The following is a 14307-nucleotide window of genomic DNA, read 5'->3' on the forward strand; positions in this document are numbered from 1 at the left end:
GCAAGCCTTTCTGCGTTGTGGCGCCTCGCGCTGTTGTAGCTGCCTGTTGAGAGAGTTGATGGCGCGCTGTGAGGCCTCTGGAGTGGGCAGCCTGCACTGAGCTTAGGGGACAGCTCTGAGCCACTTCGTCATTGCCAAGGTGGAATGCTCACCTTGGTGTGCTCGTGCACAAAGTGGAGCAGAAACGAGTCACCTCTTGTTTGTCAGCGTCAACTGTGAGTTTGAAAGATGTCTGTCCGTCTTCGGTAAAACACGTTATTTGCCTGCGTCGCGAGGAACATCAGGAGGTACGAAAGCTCTGAAGGGAGGTGCTGCTATTGCAGCTCTTCAGATGAGCAGAGGCTGGTATCCGAGCACCTTCCCGTAGTCTTTCTGAAATGGAAACGGTGCCCTTCCTCACTAGGGACACTGCATTGAACGTTCACCTCTTTCAACGGGTTTATTCCTCTCTTTCTACGCATCTACACAGGGAGTCACGGAGGAAAACGCCTGTGGCCGTTTCTTTGAAGGAGAATGAGCGTCTCTTCGGTGATAGCGCGCTCGGAATGGTAAGAGATTTCGTCGCTCGCTGTGCCCACTGCGGTTCCTGTGTGCCCAGTCTGTGTTCCTGCTGCTGTGTTCCTGCTGGGTCCTTCGTGATAAACGTCTGAGCCAGGAAGTTTTATTTCTTGTCCTGTAATTCTCATCTCCTTGGTGTGTTATGGGCTTTCTGTACTGGCTCTTTGTGTACCGGTCTCGTGCTCCTAATTCCCGTAAGGAGAGCTGTTCACCACACAGCTCGGGGAGATTGGTTTGACAACAGCAAAGCTGAAGAAATGCAGCTGGGTGATGTGCTTTTTTTCTTTTTGCAGTCCATAAGGACCCCTAAGGTGGCATTCAGATACTTCCAGGATCTGCTGGGTAAGCGTATTGATAACCCCCACGTGGCGCTGTACCGGTCCCGATTCCCAGAGCATGAACTGGTGAAGGATGAGAAAAGGCAGACCGTTATCTTCAAGCTGTCCCAGTAAGTGGCTGCTTCTGGGTTCCTTGCGGACGGGACTTTGGCCTCCAGGCTTCTACAGCTGACTCTGTTGCCGTAACTTTCTCTCCTGTCTGTTTCTTGTAGGACGATACAGTACTCTCCAGAGGAGATGCTGGGGATGGTCCTGAACTATTCACGTGGTCTGGCTGAAGAATTTGCAGGTTAGAAGGGTTTAGCCGTTTCTTACAGTATCTGTGCACGTGCTTGTGTGTAGTAGAGGATTTGGGTAGAGACCAAAGGTGTTTGAAAATCCACGGATTTTTAGAAACAGGCTGTTAGGACTCTTCAGCTGTTGGCTGCGAGCAAGACTTAGCAGCTATCGAGTCATCGTTTGTTTCTAATATGATGCGAGTTTGGGGTCTTAATCTGATTCTTGGGGGCAGGCACCCCAGATCGCGCCCAGTCTTGCAGTGAAGGAGCCTTACTGGCAATCTCTGGAGGAGGAGTGAAGTGGTTTCTCGCTCATGTGTGTGAGTCTTGGGCGGAGGTACGTTGGCAGGTAACTGCAGGGGAAGATGGAAGTGGCTCTGTTGAAGTCTGTGTTGTAGCTGGCCTGGATGGAGACTTGTTGCTGGAAGTGAACTACAATTAAAGGGCAAAACCTGCCCTCTGTTGTGAAACTTGCTGAGGGATATGAGACTCGCATGCGTTTTCTGTGCTGCGTTGCTAGTGAAATACCACAGTAATGAAGACTGGGTGAATTTTGTTGATGTTTGACTTGCATGCTCACTAGGAGGCTGTGTGCTGTTTGGTTAGCAACGCTAAAGCCAGTCCAGGGACTTGTTGCTCTGGCGAGTGAGCATAATTCAGTAATGCAGTAAGTCTCGTGAAGATAACGTTTGTTGAAACCTAAGGCGCCCTAGAGCATTTGAGAGTACCCCAACAGGTAAAAGAGAGGCCAGTAGGCAAAAAAACGTTCATTCCCCACCGTCCCTGCCTGCCGATGCCACTTCAGGATTGCGTTCCATACAAGTCTTTTACCTTGGATTCTCTGGCTTGGCTGCCATCACCCTGTTATAACAAGTCTTTGCACATGGCTGCACTGACGGAAAAACATGTTCCCTGCAACTCTTTCAGAGCAGCCCATCAAGGACGCAGTGATCACAGTTCCTGCCTACTTCAACCAGGCAGAGAGGAGAGCAGTTCTGCACGCCGCTCGCATGGCCGACCTGAAGGTGCTGCAGCTGATCAACGACAACACTGCTGTAGCCTTGAACTATGGCGTTTTTAGGAGGAAAGACATCAATGCCACTGCGCAGGTAGGTGCAGGTGGGAGATGCAGAGAGTCCCGTGCAGGGGCCTGCATGGGGGGAGAAAGTGCTGCAGGTAAAATTAAAAGGTGTAACTGTGAGGAAGTGGCCTCTGCTAGTCAACCAGTCTCCTCTGTTTTCCTGTGGTCTTCAACAAGAGGAAGAGATGAAACCACCCTGTATGAATACGTGGTGAAGTGTGAAAGCTGCTGGAGCGAGGGCAGGTGGCTGGGAGTTCCCGTTTCGTAAATGTGTGCTTGTTCCTTGCCCGTCAACCAGGCTGGGGGGAGGGAAATCACTCAGCGGTTTTCTAAGATATTGGAAGACCGACTCTGAAATACCTTATTTTCCTGAGCTTGACGAAACTTCTAAAGAGCAAAGCATTGTTTTCTGGTCTACAAAATGGATGAAAAAAGTTTCCTTGTCCGCTTGTGTCGGGAGTGACCCCAAACACCTCCTGTGCTTGCTCAAAGTACGAGTCCTGTCATTCTGGTGTAAAGCCCGGCTAGGGAGCAGATAGTCTTGGCCTGTATCGAGCTCAGACAGCAGTGGGTTCTTTCCTTATTCGTGGGGGATTATCCAGGTGTTTCTGCTTCACCGTCCCAGCTTCTCTTTTCAGAATATCATGTTTTACGACATGGGAGCAGGAAGCACCGTTTGTACTATTGTTACCTATCAGACAGTGAAAACTAAGGACTCGGGAACCCAACCTCAGTTGCAGATCCAGGGCATTGGGTAAGAATTCAACACGAGTTGCACGAAACCCACAGGTCTCAGGAAAGAAACCATTTCTTTCGGTCTCTTCTAAATGTGGAATTTTGCAGTGAGGCTTCAGCACAGTAATTTGGATGGCAGAGTGGGAAACATCTGGAGCGAGAAGGCTCCCGTTGGTAATAATTCTGGTGTCGCTGTCCTGTGCAGAAGGTAACTGCAAACATCCAGGAGCCCAGGAGGCAAACCAGTGTACTTGATTTGCTTCAGGCTTGTTTTTTTTATAGTCTCAAGCCATTTTAGTGTACTTCTATTTCCTATAATCATACAGATGTAGAGCGTGTCAGTTGGAAAAAGCAGAATATCCTTCTAGGGAGGAATGAAAATGCAGTGCATTTGCCAAATAAGAAGGGGAGTGCCGTGAATCGCCAGCCCAGCAACTTTATCTCCAAAACGTTTATGCTGCAGTTTCCTAGAAAATACCTGGGACCTGGGACAGTTACCCTTTGGCTTCTCAGCTGTGTGACAGGCTTGGCAATGAGGCCTTTACCATAAATATAATGAGGCTTCCTGCTCAAAGGCTGTTGTGGTGATCTTTCCTTTCTTTCGTTATAATGTGTTATTTTTGGAACAACCGCTGTTCTCTCGCAGTCAATCACAGCTGATAGTACTGTGGCTGCTTTTGACCGCTTGCCGCTCTGCCTATTTGTGAAATAATACGTGAAGTTTGTTTCTACTTCAGCTCGGTGTAAGCTGTTGCATCTCCATTCGTCTTGCTGCTCAGGTTTGACCGTACCCTCGGAGGTTTGGAGATGGAGCTGCGTCTCCGGGACTATTTGGCGAAACTCTTTAATGACCAGCACCCTTCAAAAGACGTCCGAAAGAATCCCCGGGCCATGGCCAAACTGCTGAAGGAGGCCAACCGCCTGAAAACCGTCCTGAGCGCGAATGCTGACCACATGGCGCAGGTCTGACCTTCCATCACAGGCTTTCCAGCTTTTTTAGGGCTGAGGGTGGGGTGGGTTAAAGACCGGTGTGTAGGGACGCTGTTCCTGTGTGGTGCCGGCGTGCTGAAGAGCATCGCTCCTGGTGTTCCAGGAGCGGTGGCAGCACTGGTGGTTCCTCTCAGCTTGTGTCCACTTAGTACCGCTGGTGACCAAATGAGCGGGGTGGATGAGAGTTAGTCCTGCGCAGTTTGGCAAGCAAACTTTCACTGGGGGAAGCTGTCTGTTGCATCCATGTTCTGTCCTCTCCTCAACCTTGGCAGTGGCAGGGTTCGGATGAGTGTGGGTGGGTCCTAGGTGTCCTTAAGAAAGCTGGAACTTTTTGCAGGCTGGGCAAGTCAGACAAAGATTTGGCTTGGAGAATGCTCCACAAATAACTTTGTTCTGGCTGGGTTTTTCTTCTGGACAGATTGAGGGCCTACTAGATGACATCGACTTCAAGGCCAAGGTCTCAAGGCAAGAATTTGAGGATTTGTGCTCTGACTTGTTCCAGCGAGTTCCAGGACCTGTGCAGCAGGCTCTGAGCAGTGCAGAGATGAACCTGGTAGGTTTAGAAATGCATTAAGAAGGCTGAAGCTTCTCTGTGGGGAGCTGCTGTCGTGTCACGATCAAAGCATCAGTGATAGCGTTGTCAGCATGGCTGAGAGGTACGGATGCCTGCTAGAGTAATGGAGCAGTGCTGCCGCTGCAGCGAGGTTACTTGCTGTGGTGTCAAGCAGGAGTCTGTCATGGCTTCCTGCGCTACGCACCAGGAACAAAGGACTCGGAAGAAGTGTTTCCATTAAAAAACTGTTACTCTTTGAGCTGGAGGATTGAAACACTGATCTATTTTTTTTTCTTTTTTTTTTTTTTTTTAATGTCTTGGATGCTGGTTCTGGTCTCTATTCTGAAGTTTTACCTTAAAGTACCTGCAAACAGAATTATTGCTGTTCAGGCTGGCTCCTTTGAGTGCTCCCTTTAGAAGCCCTCTTGCGGACTGCGGTTAGACCAAATGCGATGACTTACTGCCTTGCTGAATGCTCCCTTTCCAGGGTGCCAGGACGCTCTTGAGCATCTTTTGGCTGTGGTATTCAGTGCAAGACACTGAGTCACCTCTCAGAGTCTGGGTCTCCATCTGTTCTGGTCCAGCTTGCTGTCCCAGTCACTGGCTCCTCTGGCATTAAGCTGTAGTCTGTCTAATTTTGAATCAAGTCCCACGTTCCGGGTGACCTGAAGCGGCAGGCACGTTGTCCCTGTTTGATAGACTTGGCTCCAGGTTCCTCATGTCAGCATGGCTTGTGTCGGTCGGTCGGAGATCTGTTGGGCACTGACGCACGCTGGGACGGCAGGACGTAGCATGGGCATTCTCAGAGCACCGCATCAGTGCGTGGTGGGGGGGAAGGAGCGTAAGGAAGCCCTGAACTTAGCTTTCCAAAATTGCTTTCTCAAGACAAGGTGACTGTTTCCAATCCCTAGGATGGAATTGACCAGGTGATTCTAGTTGGCGGTGCCACACGGGTCCCCAAAGTGCAGGAGGTTTTGCTGAAAGCGGTGGGCAAGTGAGTATGTGAGGCCCCCCTCTAGTCTGTCTCCTATTGACAAGTTGCCGTCCGTGGCAGTGGCTGCAGAGCTGACATCTGTTGCTTTTCACTTCATAGGGAAGAGCTGGGCAAGAACATCAATGCCGACGAGGCTGCCGCTATGGGTGCAGTCTACCAGGCAGCTGCTCTGAGCAAAGCCTTTAAGGTGAAGCCTTTCGTTGTTCGGGATGCTGCCGTGTTTCCTATCCAGGTAAGCCTTGGCTTGCTTTCTCTCCTGCAAGGTGGGGGTAAATGGGGCTGTGCTGGGAGAAAGGTTCCGGGTGAGCTGTTGGATTCCTTTGAGTAAGGAAGTTACGGAGGTCTCTCTGCCAATCTAGTAAAGAAAGAAGGAAGTTGGGCCTCCTGTAGAAGCACTGTATCCAAGAAGCCAGGCATATAGAAACATCTGTTGACAAATTCTTGCTGATCCCCCAGCTTTTACATGAGGTAGAGCAGCCAAAGGCTGCGGAAACCTCGGATGTAAGATGCCATAGGGGAAGTTTCCAGCTGCTGAGTCGTATTTCCTGTTTGTCGTGCAGGTGGAGTTCACTCGTGAAGTGGAGGAGGATGATAAATCCAAGAGTTTAAAGCATAACAAGAGGATTTTGTTCCAACGCATGGCGCCCTATCCGCAGCGCAAGGTTATCACTTTCAACCGCTACACAGATGACTTTGAGTTCTACGTCAACTATGGAGATCTGTCTTTCCTGAACCAGGATGACATGCGGTGAGTGGAGGCAAGCATCTGAACGGACGGCTCCACAGTAGTGCAATCTGCTGAGCTGGAAAATTTTATTGGCAGGCAGGCCCCTGAACCTGGGTGGCCACCAGCACCCATTTGCGGATCTGTCCTTAGTAGTACGTGCTTTAGCAAACTGAACCGTGCCGGTTCCTCACTTTGTGCAGTTGCCCGTCGCTGCAGATCTGACTTTCAGAAGTCGTTAGCTGTTCTGCAGTGTTGTTATCTTAAGGTTTCTTTCTGCTTTTATCTCTGCGTCGTCAGGATTTTTGGTTCTCTCAATCTCACTACTGTGAGGCTAAAGGGAGTTGGGGACAGTTTCAAGAAGCACTCGGACTATGAATCCAAAGGCATCAAAGCTCACTTCAACATGGATGAGAGTGGAGTACTAAGTCTTGACCGGGTAAGCACCGCCCTGTTGTGGCGTTAGTCAGCCTATGCATTTTCTGGTTCTGTCCCTCTCTCCGGTATTGACGGTCCCTACTTAAAACTAATCCTGTGCTCCCCTCTCCAAGGTGGAATCTGTGTTTGAGACCTTGGTGGAAGACAAGCCGGAGGAGGAGTCAACGCTGACAAGTAAATGCTGAACTTTGATTTTCATACTGACTGTTGTGTGGTACCTGCATTAGATCATAGCTTTGAGCAGAGCAAGCACTGTGGGTTTGGGACGTGGAAATTGGATGCTTAGCCATAGCCTCTGATCTGGGGCTGATACAGCCCCAAAATATGCTAAAGCCCTTTGGAAGTGGCTTCTGGGTGCTGCCAGCAGCTCTGAAATGTCACGTGCTCCGAAGGTGACGGTGGCGAGCATTGCAACTTGAAAAATAGGAGTTGTTTCCTCTTTGTTCAGCCGCAGCTGCTAATTTCAGGAGGTCTGTCCTGAAGGGAAGTCCTGCATCCAGAGCCCCGCAGCATTCTCCCTTCTCGTCGCCTGGGTTGTGATGCCCTGATCCGTGCTTTGCATTGCTCAGCTTTTAGAACACAGACTTCCCTGTAGAGAGGAGTTGGAAATCTGCGTGTTTGGAGGTGAAGGGGAGGTACAGGAATGGCTGGTGCAGCCACAGGCTGGAACTTGAAGCTTTTTAGTCCAAGTTACAAATTTCAGGTCACATTCCAGCAGAGGTAGAGGCCCCACTTGTCTGTGCATGCAAAAACACAAAGTGAGGTTGGGGAAGGATGGGTTTCTGGAGCGTAGGTAGCTAACCTACACTGCCAAGGGGGCTCCTTGGTGGTCATTAGAGTTGCTGAGGGGAAGAACTGAGAGCTGAAGATGCTTTTCTTCCTCCTTCGGATGTACAGTATTCTGCATTTTTTTGTCTCCCATCGACAGAACTTGGCAACACCATCTCAAGCCTGTTTGGGGGTGGTGGCCCTACACCAGCAACTGGAGAGAACCTGACAGACTCTGTTCAGGTGAGCCCCAGGGTGATTGCTCGCGGGAGGGAGCCCCCGGGTCTTGTTATGGCCGCTAAAAAGGCTGCGATTCACGTGAGCAGGGTTAAAGGTGTCTGGCAGCACATCAGGATTTACAATACTTTCAGAAAGTGCTATATTCTTCTTGAGTTTCATGTGGGCTGTGTTTAAAGAAACTCATGACCTCTTGCTGGCAAGTCCAGCAGTGGCAGACCAACATTACAGGGCTTGCTTCTGGGGAAATCTCTCTTTTCTGAATTGTCCTGGTACTCTGGGCATAGGCTTCTGCCTGTGCAGGTGTCGGCAGGCTCCTCGCTTTCTCCCGGGCCGTACCGGCACAGCAGTCGTTACGCTGGCAGTCGTGGTCAGGCTTCCTTCCAGTGAGAGGAAAGCTCCTTGTCGCAGAGTTGCGTCCTGCAGTGAAGTGGCTCTTAATTAATATTCTAGCTCAGCACAGTCCCTTGCAAACGGCTGCAGTCACTGTGAGCGCTGTTTTTCATCCGTACGTTTTTGGCAGAGAATTGCATGTTCTGTGAAACATTTGCATGGAATTTCTACATTAAAACCACTGTTTTGGTTTCCCCTTTACTTGCCCATGATGAGCAGGAAGAAGAGGAGAGCCTAGCAGAAACAGGTAGAGAGGAGCAGGGGGAGAAACAAGACCAGAAAAGCAGTGCGGAGGATGCCGGTGAAGAGCAGGGAGAAGAGAAACAGCAGTCGCCAGGTCAGACAGAAACTGCCCCTCCGAAAGCAGAGTCACAGAAAAAGGAAGAAGGCGAGAAATCGGAGTCTCAGGTGAGCATCGGGTTGAAGGAATGGGACTGTGATTTCAGTGTCTGAGGACTGGAATTTCCTCAGCGGAATTCCTCTTTTCCTGTTAGAGCCCTGCCTTGGGAAAAGCTGCAAAAATGGCAAAGCTGTTCCCTTGCCTGAGAATGAACTTTGTCTGTTGCAGGATCCCAAAGAAAACAGAGAAACTGCAAAAGAGGAGGAACCGTCCAGAAGTTCCAGTGACAGCACGGTTACCAAAGCGGAGGAAGAGAAGAAGCTCAAAGCACCCAAGAAGCAGAAGCTTGTCCATGAGATCACCATGGAACTGGATGTAAACGATGTGCCTGACCTGCTGGAGGATGAACTGAAGAGCTCGGTGAAAAAGTATGTCTGAAATGGCTCTGCTAGGCTAAAGCTCTAGATGAGGGAATGAATAAAAATAAAAGTGCTTTGGAACGGTGGTGGCTCATGTAACTCTGCTGTCCTCAGAGGCTGATGCGTATGATGTGGTGCTCAGCTAACGGCACTCACTACCTTTCATTTCTGTTCTCTTCGCATGTTAGGCTCCAAGACTTGACGGTCAGAGATCTAGAGAAACAGGAGAGAGAAAAATCAGCCAACAGCTTGGAGTCCTTCATCTTTGAGACCCAGGTAAGAGAGGGATATAAAGAAATGAGAATTGCTGGAGAGCAGGTGGAAGTGTCTTGTGCAGCTGGGCTGGTCTGAATGCAGGAGAGTTGTTTGAGCCGGGGAAGCTGATTCCGAGAGCCCAGCTTTCGTCTTTCAGTTGCTTTTTCTGCTACCATGTGGACTTGGGAGGTTTCCTCAATAGAAAATGAACACTCCCTTCAGCGTCTGTAACGTGTTCAACTTTGGGTTTCCACTGTCCCTTATGTGCGCTTACCTGCGTGTTTTGGAACAATTGCACTCGGGCTGGAAAGTGGCTGCAGCTGCTCAAGAATTCTTGTGCAGAAGAGGTGACTAACGTTAAGTGTGTGGGAAATCACGGCTGTTGCAGCTTTACTATCGCATACCTGGTACGCGCGTGTGTCTATGTACCTGATGCATTGCCGTCGTGCTCCTGGTAACGCTAGGAGCCAAGGGCTCAGATCTGGGAGGGCTGCAGGAGAATCTCCTGGCTGGTGACGGCGGCACCGCAGGAGTTCTCAGTCCAGGCCAGCTGCAAGTGGGTGACCTGGTTGTTTTATGCTTCCACGCTCAGCAGTATTTGATGGGAGTGCTTGCTTTGTTCTTTTCAGGACAAGCTTTACCAAGAGGAGTATCAGTTTGTCTCAACGGAGGAGCAGAGAGAAGAAATTTCCAAAAAGCTTAGCGAGGCATCCAGCTGGATGGAAGAGGAGGGCTATGCAGCCACAACTAAGGTATTGCTGTTTGTCATCGGGATACCAGTCTGCTATCGCCGACGTGGAAGTGACCACGCAGGCTGACAGAGTATTGGTCCATCTTGATCCTTTGTAATCTGGCTCTTCGAAGTTTCTCGCTTCCTCAGTGCGTTATGCACAGAACAAAGTACTTGCAGCCGTGGGTGCGTCTTCAACAGCTTTGGCAGTAACCTGTTGATTCTGCACATGGCTTAGACACGTGGCTTTTTTTTACTGTATGGAAATGGTATTTTTGATAGAGATTAACGACAAAACCTGCGGTTCTAACTTCTGAGGTTTACAATGTTAGACAGGGGGCAAACTAATTGTCTCCTTCCCCTCTCTCCCATTTGCAGGAGCTGAAGGACAAGCTTTCAGAGCTGAAAAAGCTTTGTAGAAACCTCTTCTTCCGTGTCGAGGAAAGGAGAAAGTGGCCAGAACGCCTGGCTGCCCTGGAAAGTCTGCTCAACCACTCAACCATCTTTCTCAAGTAAGAGCAAACTGTTGGGAAGGAGAGTCGTGCCGCTGGTAACGTAAGAGATGCCAACAGAACGTGACCAGAACGATTGCAGTCTGAAAGTCACTAGCGCCGCTTGAGAAAAGATGAGCGGACCCCTCCTTGCTAGTGCTCAGTTCTCCAGAACCCATTAACAGAAGTGTGCAAGCTCTGTTGGAACTGGGGGGGGACTGGAAGTGTCTGATGCTGTACGCACCATCTGCAAGCAGATTTCTCCCTCTTGGTCCTACGGCCTTAGCTTTTTCTATCTTCCCTCCTTTCTTGATCTCGTGATAGCTGTGTTTGCTGTCTCTGCATCCCATTCTTAGCACCCAGAGACTGATTTACGACTCTGTTCCCTGCAGATGCGAGAGGCTGTACAAATGTAAAATGTGCTAATTGGTTGGTATGTGCAGGGGATCGTTATGATGATAATTACGTGAGGTGTAAACACCAACTTGCCAAGGTACAGTCTATTTGGTCTGGCAGAAACAAAACTTTCTTCTTGCCTTTTAAGGGGAGCCCGAATGATTCCAGAGTCTGACCAGATATTCACAGAAGTGGAACTGAGTACGCTGGAAAAAGCCATCAATGAAACAACGGTAATAAAGGACCAAATGATTCTGGGGGAGGGTGGGGGTGGCAGTTTGGGTCGTGTTTCCTCTCCGAAGTAGCAGGTTGTGTACTTTGACTCTGGGCCATGGAATAGCACGTGCATGTCTTGTTTCCACACCACCAGCAAACCTCTTCTGTGTTTTGGTGTTTTCTAATGCCCGGCTTGACCCCAGCCTGCTTTGGGGGGGATAACAGTTCTTGTGTTGCACATGGACAGTTGTCTTTGGGAGCGGAGGTGTAGCCCAGGAGTCTGGCTGCAGGTTTTGAAAGCAGGTGCCAGGTTTTGAGGGTTCTGTTCCTTAGTTTTGTCCTATGTCTGGGTAAATAAGAAACTGGTGGAAACATGGGATAACGCTGCTCCCTGCGAAGTTAGAAGTGGTGACTTTGAGATACAGTGATGTACAGTGGTTCCAGGAACCAAAAAGCATCTGAAAAGCACCTCTTCCCTCCTGTCCTGCAGATCTGGAAGAATGAGACCCTGGCTGAACAGAACAAGCTCTCTCCTGCTGAGAAACCCATCCTGCTATCCAAAGATATCGAGCTCAAGATAGCAGCCCTGGACAGGGAAGTGCAGTACCTTCTGAATAAGGCCAAGTTTGCAAAACCCAAACCCAAAAAGGAGAAGAACACCACAAAAACCGATTCAGGCAAGAATGCCACAGCAGCCTCTGAGACCGAGAACACTATCCCTCCCACGGAGGGGAAACAAGAAGGTAAGGAGCAGGTGGGGAGCATGTATATAACTTCCAGTATATAATTGCTAGATGCGCAACACACTCTTATCTCTCTGCCTTGAGTGAAAGGGAGCTAAATAAGCAAAGACAATAGCTACCTGTAGGATCAAATGATCCTCCGCTTAGTTTTCAAAGGCAGCTGGGAAAATCTAGGTGGGAAAATGGCTGTGTCCTTTCCCCCCCCAGTTTGTTTGTTTGGGTTTTTTCTGTGAAGGAACACCAAGTGTTTCTAAACTTCCTAGGATGGTTAGTCAGTGGCTGGCTGCCTGCCTGCCTGCCTTAAGAGAAAGATAAGCCATTGATTCAGTTCTGGGTGTCCAGAGCAACAAGTATTCGAGGTCGTGCACTGTATCAAGGAATAGAATGAGCTGTTGATGAGACGGGTTTCTGGCTCAGATGGGCCCCGGGGATCCTGGGGGGGAATCTTGGGACACTAAGACTTGCAGCTTTCTGAATGTGTTAAGATCCTCGGGTTCTGAGTGCCCTGGTCCTTTTAAGTCTAGACTGCTGTTTGTCAGCAGAGTTCCCTGCTGGTTCCTCTGGCCCAGGTAAGAGATCCAGCTCACAGTCATAGCTCCGAAGGTGACTTGGCTGTGCAGCCAGTGAACCTCCAGGGCTCCTAGGGACATAAAGCCGGGCAGACAGAGGCAGCAAGAAATAAGGAGCAGTTCTGTGATGCTCCTCTGGGTGCTCCAGAGATGCACTGTGAGGGTGAATTAATGCAGTCCTGCTGAGGCACCGCAGCTGGCTTTTTGTGAACCTCACCACCGGTCGCCTCATCTCTACGCACCTAACCTCCTCTATATTCTCTCTTAACTTTGTGCTGTTTCTTTCTGCTTTAAACATAGACAAACCTGAGGATATCAGTCCAGCCAAGGAACCTCCTACAGCTGAGAAAGTAGCAACAGATGATGAGCCTGGATCAGGCTCTGGTGAGTAAATGTTTGACTAACGGTCTGGAACTTGGTAGCTACAAGCACAAGCTGCCCGTGTGCTTCCTTCCATCTTTGTGGCTGTAGGAGGTAGGAAGACGGTAGAAGCCCCAGTTGCGAAGCAATTGTTCATTCTGCAGAAAGACAGGCATCAGCTTTGGTTCCTGGCTGTTCCTACGCTTTCCTTGCTCAGCGTGAGGTTGTGATGTACCGCTGCCGCCTGCCTCGGCAGCTGCTTTGTGCCTCGGTGTATTGGGGCTCTGTGGCAAGGTTTACAGCCAGTCCCGTAGCTGTAAGCCTGTCTCTGTTAAAGAGCTGATGTGCGAGCGTGTGTTTATTCTGCCAGTCCTGTCGTGAGGACAGCGGTGTTCAACAGGGGGAGGGCAGTAATGTCTTCAGCTCTTGGGCGCCGAGTATCGGTCCTCAAAGCATTCCTCTGCCTTCCCTACCAGAGACTGGGAGTTTGGCAGAGTACCTAATGAATGTCAGGGGCTTTCAGCGCTGCTTTGTATGCTGTAAAAACTGTTGGGGTGTGTAACTGAGTCTACTTCCTTACACAGGGTCCAAAAAAGAGAAGATGACAGAAGCTGGAGGAGAAAGCAGGAAAAACGATGAATTATAATGCCCCTGAAATCCCACTAGTGTCAACATCTATTTATTTCATGGTTACTTTCTTGTTTTTATAATGGACCTGGTTAGTCATGATGTAAATGGAACACAACAAACAGTCTGACAACAAAATGGGATAGAGATGTAAATTTTATTTTTTCTTTCTGGGGATCTTGCCGCTACTAACTTAGTGAATCGTTTTTTGTTTTTCTTATGTGTTTAAAGGTGGCAGTGTGCCCACCAAGAACTGTCTCTGTTTTGGTACAGAAGTCACCAAGCTGACTTTTCTGTGGAGAGAAAGCAGTAGGGAAACACCTTAAGCTTTAGGGAGTAACTTGGAATGTAAACTCTGTGCCACGCCTCCTCTGGTGAAGATAAACGGGGTTAACGCGGAAGCATGTGTAGCTGGTGTTGTCTTTGCGTATGGGGTGGGAGCGGGGTGGGAGGCGTGTTCTCAGTTGGATTCGTGGGACGGTGGAACAGCACTGGGGAGGCGGATGCTCCGTGCTTTGAGAGGAGAGAGTGTCTGTTAGCCATAGACTGCTGCTAAGACCGTCTGTATCCGTGCTCTGTAGCAGAGTCTGAAAACCGCAAATGGAGACTTGACAAAAAGATTCTGTTTATAGTTCGGTAGAAGATGGAAAGGGCTTGGAAAGGGCAACCCTTGAACGCAGCGGAGACTGAAAGAAGGAAGGTGTTGGCACATCCGGTAGCTGGAACAATGCTGATGGACCGCGGAGGAGGCGCAGGGTCAGGTGGAATCCAAACTGGCAGAGCTCATCGTGACTGTCCTCCTCCTCCTCCTCCTCCCTCTCTTGCGTGCGTGGAGCGGCTTCCTTGCCACCCTCCATGTCCTTGGCCGTGGCCGCCTCACGCTGCCGCAGCGCACGAGTGGAAGTCTCCGATCGCCTCACGCGGACGCCTGTGAATGTGCATCTGCTGTCGTGCTCCATTTTGGCCTCTTCAACCAAAAAATAAAAGTTACACTTCCTGACGGCCTCTTGAAAAAGCGTTGCGTTTGTAGCGGGGTCCGTGCTCGGGGGCGGAACGGGGCCGCGGGGGGGCGCG

The 14307-nt window shown here is 49.9% G+C and overlaps 1 protein-coding gene across 2 annotated transcripts; it reads left to right on the forward strand.

The window, feature by feature from the left end:
* The first annotated feature begins 6 nt into the window (after positions 1-6).
* Positions 7-14275, forward strand: HYOU1 (hypoxia up-regulated 1). 2 transcript variants are annotated; one of them, XM_035888740.1, is made up of 22 exons: positions 7-548; positions 852-1006; positions 1109-1185; positions 2102-2283; positions 2894-3009; positions 3770-3953; positions 4399-4533; positions 5445-5527; positions 5627-5759; positions 6088-6275; positions 6552-6690; positions 6803-6863; positions 7618-7700; positions 8307-8495; positions 8656-8855; positions 9035-9122; positions 9731-9853; positions 10210-10343; positions 10867-10951; positions 11425-11677; positions 12547-12630; positions 13191-14275. In XM_035888740.1, exons 1-22 carry the CDS (start codon positions 378-380, stop codon positions 13250-13252), a joined length of 2925 nt encoding a protein of 974 aa, XP_035744633.1. In that variant the 5' UTR covers positions 7-377; the 3' UTR covers positions 13253-14275. The 2 variants fall into 2 exon arrangements, 1 of the variants encoding a protein (XP_035744633.1); XR_004841197.1 differs by lacking the exons at positions 11425-11677; positions 12547-12630; positions 13191-14275 and having other exon boundaries at positions 10210-10558.
* Positions 14276-14307: the final 32 nt, after the last annotated feature.

Source organism: Egretta garzetta, unplaced genomic scaffold (genome assembly GCF_000687185.1).
Source record: "Egretta garzetta isolate BGI_Z169 unplaced genomic scaffold, ASM68718v1 scaffold891, whole genome shotgun sequence".
NCBI classification, from domain to species: Eukaryota; Metazoa; Chordata; class Aves; order Pelecaniformes; family Ardeidae; genus Egretta; species Egretta garzetta.